A 6000-nucleotide genomic window follows, 5' to 3' on the forward strand; every position below is an offset into this window, starting at 1 on the left:
ATGGCACCTTAATAATCGGCCATCAGTATCAGTCCAAAAAATGTTATTGGTGCACCCCATAAAGAAGTTTAGTGCACACAGACCAGTCCATAATGGCAGAATGTGGTCTAACACCCAGTTTGATGCGCATTCACATCTAATTGATTTAGATAAGACAGGTAAATTTAACTTCTGTACCAGATCTTCTATTGATTCAAGTTAGATCACTGCCATCTGGCATCCCAGGCTCCTTTGTGGCCTCCTACAGCCCTCCCCCCTCACCAGGAGGTGCACTAACACTTGGCCCAGCCTTGGCTGCTCCAGCCAAATGTCCAACAGGCCCCACCACAAGCTCTCCTAGAGCTGAGCCAGCACAGACCCTCTCTCTATCCCTAACTCTGGCCATCTGTCAACTACAGGCTGGTAGTAGGGAGGGAGAGAGGGGAGTTTGTGTCCCCTGTATGAGCTCCAGGACCTAGGCACCCATGTCCCTGGGCTGTGTCCCCACACCCTATCACAAAGCACCCCACAATGTACATACAGACTTGACACAGAGCCCAGGAAAACTGCCATGGTTGGGTGTAGCCCCACTGAGCTGGACCTGGGCTGCACACCCAGCCAGGGAACTCCATGCGCTGTGCTCAGGAAGGCCACACAGAGCCTGAATACGGCTCCTACATACTCAGTCAGGCACAATCCCACAGAGCCTGACCCTGGCTCCTGCATACCACATCTCAGTGGCCAGAGCCAGGCACCCTGCCACCCAGATCCCAGCATGGCCTCCTCCCCCTGCACCCAGCAAGATCTGGTCTGGGCAGCTTGCCTCTGGTGGGTTGGGGTGGCAGGGGCAGAGCATTGGGCTTGGGCCTGCACGGAGGCAACCCTGTGACCTCCAGTTTGGCTACTGCCTGCAGGTACCTAGGTCATAGACACCTGGGGTGCTGCAAGGGCCCAGAGCTCCAGGGTCCCAAAGTACTAGGGTAGGCAAAGGGTATGGAGGGGCAGGGGGGTGGGGGGGTGCTTGCCTGTGCCCAGCAGCTAATCAGGGCTGGTCCAAGTTCTCAACTGTGCTTGGCAGTCTCTGACAGTCTGGGGAGCCTGTGGGGCATGCTGGGAGGCATGCAGGAGCACCCCCAACTTGCAGGCTTCGGCCAGTGCAGGCAGCCTGCCTACGTGCTCCCCACCCTACCAAAGAGTGAACATGTGTTCTGTTTGGTACCAGTCTAACCTAGGCCACTTACAGAAATCCACATAGGTTAGATCAATTCTTCCTTGAGCTTTTTGAATGTCTGTATTTGGCCATACGTATGCATATTATAAATGCATGGGTATACACGTATACCAGCAGAGACCAATGACTCCTATACTACTGCTCGGTACATATAAAATGACTTGGAGATTACCAACTCAGAAATAGAGAATGTACATACAGTAATACAAATGATACATTTTGAGTATCCTGGAGGACTAACAGATTGAATATGTATGTTATGTCTCTCTCCATGGCAGGCTGTTAGGAATCAAATACCCTATGAATCAACCCTGCACTGAAAAGATGTATTAATGTGCCCAAATTCAACTTACCTAAGGGACTCTCTCTACACTAACAGTCAGGGTCAAATTTAAAGTCATCCTTAAACTCATATATGCTGACCATCTATTCTGTAAACCTTTAAATTTAACTCTTGGCAGCAGTCCAGACCAGCTCTGGAACTCTGCTGAATTTCCAGATATGATCTTCACTTTACCCTTGCCACCTCTTAATTCTATTCAGAAATTACCCAAGCCTTAAGACTAAAGTCCACCAGAATCAATCACACTCTTCTTGTTTTCCAGTTCTTCTATAACCCATTCCCTTCTCTACCATTCATAAGACAAGCAAGACAGACATACTCTGATGACCTATTCTTAAAAGCGAACTACTTTAATAAGGTGCAAAGGATACATCTTAGTAATGCACTCAAGAGATCAGCAGTAAAATGTAGATGGCACTGGTGCAGGCTACAAGGTACGATAAGGTGGGGAAAGGTCATGTGACTCAGGTTGGCTGAGAATGACCTTGAGGTTAACTCTAAATATCAATGGAGACCTATCCTTAAAGGTGAGTACATTAAAGTGATATCTGTCAGTTCAGAATGTAGTGGGTACAGATTTTGGAAAGACTCATAATAAAAGCCTTACAAACATAATAAAAAACAAGAGAGAATTAAAGTGAATTCTAGATAAGGAACGATATTAATGCCTTCTATTATGACAAACTAACTAAACCTTAATATGTAATATGCTTTCTTTAAGAAAAATATACATCCCTTACCTCTTGGCAATTCTCTACAAGATGGATGACCAATTTTGAAGCAAATTTGAGAGCTATGCTTTGAATTTCAATGCTGTAAAAATAAGGTAAAGAACACATAATAAAAATACAGTAAATTTTGCCATAACTTCACGTCTAAAAACACTTGGTAATCGTCACTGGCAGCAAATATTAAAATATCTTCTCTCTTGTTGAATATATTATATGTTGTTAGCTGCTGCCAGCTTGAAATCCAACCCAGTCTAATCTGTTATGAAAGTTCAGCACCTGAATACACATCCAGAGGAGAAACAACATTTGGATTTTTGGTTAGTCATGAGGATTTTGTGTTTTATGAATATGAAATTTTTGGCAGCATGGCAGACTAGGTATTGAACATTCTCAAATGGGTTTTTAAAGGATGCTTTACAAGCTGAGTGCACAATGTCTATACAGTCTCAATATTTGTTGCATATAAATTTAAAATTAAAACAGACATATCCTGTTCCTTCTGCTTCCATAAAACCTGTTTTATTCCTATTTAGTTCCTCCCTCTAGAAGGCAGGTTAAGGCCCTATACCTAACAGAGGGTACAGAACACCTAACACTTAGCCTGGTTTAAATGCAGTTTCAATCTGAAACTAACAGATATAAAGGCATGCTAAACTGGTTTTAAAGTTGTCTGGTATGGTCCAAAAGTATATCTGGAAAAATCAGGTATTATTTTGAACCAGCTCATGGTGCACCAGTTCAGGGTTATATGCAGACATCAAGCATTCTTTGACAAAGACCTGTTCAGTTCTCCAGGCATCCCACATTGCATCACTTCTCACCCCCATGCTACTGGAACTGGCCACTTTGATACACAGCAAGAACTCAACTGCCCCCATTTTTTCTTTTTATTGGTACTTTTTTTTTATCAATGAGCTTTCTTGCACTGCTTAGTCAACAGAAGCTATCTTTCTAACACCCAGAGTACTCTGAAGAGTTTGGTCAAATGCAGGCTACTGAACTTTTGTGAACTCATATTTAGGAGAGAATTGAAAGCAGAAAAGTGAAAAGTACCTTTAACCCCAGGTCACCCACCCCCTGAAAGTCTCTAAGCACAGATGCAGGCAACCTCTCCACCAACCTGCCCACTGTGAGGCATGCTGGGCTGGGTGCTGACTCTCACCTCTCCCCATTGCCACAGCACTTTGACCTCTAAAAGGTGACCACTCTACCTGGAATGTCTAGACACTGTATGTGCAGACACCTCTGAGCCATGACAACTGTGAACCAGTTCCCACTCAATAACACTTGTGAATGGTTCAACTGTTAGGTGGTGTTAGGTCTCTACTGTAGATATAAGTGCAGATCCTAACCCCACATCCTTTAAAATTCTTTTAATTAAGAACAGAACATTAGCTATCTTTGCTGACTATTTTCTCTCTTTCCATCATTACTCTTCCACCTGTGTTAGACATTTTAGTCATCACATTGCCTAACAGCTCTGCAAAAAAGGAGCTGGGGGTTACAGAGGACAATAAGCTGAATATGAGTCAGTAGTGTGCCCTAGTTGCCAAGAAGGCTAGTGGCATACTCAGCTACATTGGTAGGTGCATTGCCAGTAGGTCAAGGGAAATGATTATTCCCCTCTATTCAGCATTGGTGAGGCCACATCTGGAGTACTGTGTTCAGTTTTGAGCATCCCACTACAGAAAGGATATGGAGAAATTGGAGAGTCCAGTGGAGGGCAACAAAATGGTGAGGAGGCTGGGGGCATGATTTATGAGGGAAGACTGAGGGAACTGGGCTTATATAGTCTAGAGAAGACTGAGAGGGGATTTGATAGCAGCCTTCAACTACCTGAAGGGGGGTTCCAAAGAGGATGGAGCTGGACTGTTCTCAATGGTAGCAGATGACAGAAGGAGTAATGGTCTCAAGTTGCAGCAAGGGAAGCTTAAATTAGATATTAGGAAGAATTTTCTCACTAGGAGGGTAGTAAAACACTGGAATAAGTTACCCAGAGAGGTGGTGGAAGCTCCATCCTTGGATGTTTTCAAAACCCGGCTAGACAAAGGTTTGGCTGGGATGATCTAGTTGGGGATGGTCCTGCTTTGAGCAGGGGGTTGGACTAGATGATCTGAGGTCCTTTCCAACCCTCATTTTCTATGATTTTGTGATTCTAACAGTGTCTGATGGCATTGGAATTAGAATGCTGGCAGCCAGCGTTCCATGTAAGCTGTGCGGTGTGCGCGGCCACACAGGTGCGCCTGGCAGCGTGGCATGAGTTCACCTGCGCAGCCATGCAAGCTGCACAGTGTGGAAGAAGAAAACTCCAGGCCTTAATTTCTGCTGACTTCTTGAGTTAGTGCACTATTTGCTAATGATTGCTTTTTCCCCACCTATTTTGCAATCTGCTCTTTCTACCGCCCTTTTCCCTTGTTGAGCAGAGTAGACCTATGAGGTCAATAGGTCAAACCACAGTCTATGCCCTCTTGCAACTTTCTGGTTCAAATCAGTTTTTCTTTGACTTGTTATATCTTGTGTCATGTGACCTGAATCGGGATTGATAAGAGGATGTTCTGTCTGTCTGGTGCTCTCTCCAGCAGCTGCTTCTTTAATAAAGGTCTCTGACAACTTTGTGACCAAACAATAGAGTAAAGCCTGTTTCTTCCACAACAGCTTAGAGGGAACGCTTTTGGCAGCTCGTCTAAACCATTGTTTCCACTGTCACCTGCATTCAAGAAGCTGAATCTGTGATTGAAAAATAAATAAATAAAGCTAAGATAGGTATAACTAGCTCTGTCCAACTGGCATTTCATGGGCTGCATCTGGCCCACAAGGTGTTAGTTAAATTGCAACCATGAGATTCTACCTGGTCACCGCTGCTAAGGTTCCCAGGCTGCTGATGCTCCTTTCTTCAACTTTTGCTTCCTGTTCAGACCCCTGGGTCCTGGGAGCCCTGAGGGCTCACATGACACAGGAGGAGCCTGTGCAGCCTCAGACCTATAAACTTAATCAAAATTGCCTAAATTCTTTGAATGAATTAACTTGATTAAGAAATTACACAAAATCAAATCCATTGGTTACACTGATGGAGAAGCAAAGATGTTCCAGCATAACACACTTCAGATATCCACAGACACTTAAAAACAGCTCTGCTAATTTTAATTATATTCAAGAGTAAAAACCTAAAAGTCTTCCTTCCAATGGAAACAAGCTAAGAAAACAAATCTAAGCATTTGTCATTGTACAATGACATAATCAAATACAATAAAATACCCTACACAGTAACTGGAGTTGAGAGGTGCTGTCTCAACTGTCCCAACACATCTCCCAGATGTGCTGGGACCTTCCATGGTGAGTGCTCATGGACTACACACACACTCAAGCTTGGAAAGTGTTGTGATCAATGGTACTGATAGGGCACATGCATGTGCCTTGATATTCTACTTCATCACACTGAGGACATGAGGGCCAGGATGCACTTACATTGCTCCAGTTTTCCTTAGCCTTGAAGCCCTGGGTATGCCAGACTGAGGAAAAAGTGCATGGGGACATGGCTTGGAGGACACAAGTTAGTGCAGAGTAAATAACCTCCTTCTCTGTCAACTGTTTGTTTATAGGGTAATTCCACTGTAGGGGACTCTAAAGCAGTGACTAGTCCATTCCGATGTGGGATCTCATGCTAGGAACAGATGTTTTATTTGTCCTGGGACAAGTTGTGATTATTTATTCTGGAG

The 6000-nt window shown here is 44.2% G+C and overlaps 1 protein-coding gene across 1 annotated transcript in view; it reads right to left on the minus strand.

Moving 5' to 3' along the window:
• THADA (THADA, armadillo repeat containing) overlaps positions 1 to 6000 on the minus strand; it is a 296890-nt gene that overhangs the window by 56078 nt on the left and 234812 nt on the right. Inside the window, exon 35 of the mRNA XM_025203203.1 lies at positions 2294 to 2366. Within this exon, the coding sequence (XP_025058988.1) occupies positions 2294 to 2366 (73 nt within the window). The remainder of the gene's footprint in view (positions 1 to 2293; positions 2367 to 6000) is intronic.

The sequence above is a fragment of the Alligator sinensis genome, unplaced genomic scaffold (assembly GCF_000455745.1).
Source record: "Alligator sinensis unplaced genomic scaffold, ASM45574v1 scaffold377_1, whole genome shotgun sequence".
Classification (NCBI taxonomy): Eukaryota; Metazoa; Chordata; order Crocodylia; family Alligatoridae; genus Alligator; species Alligator sinensis.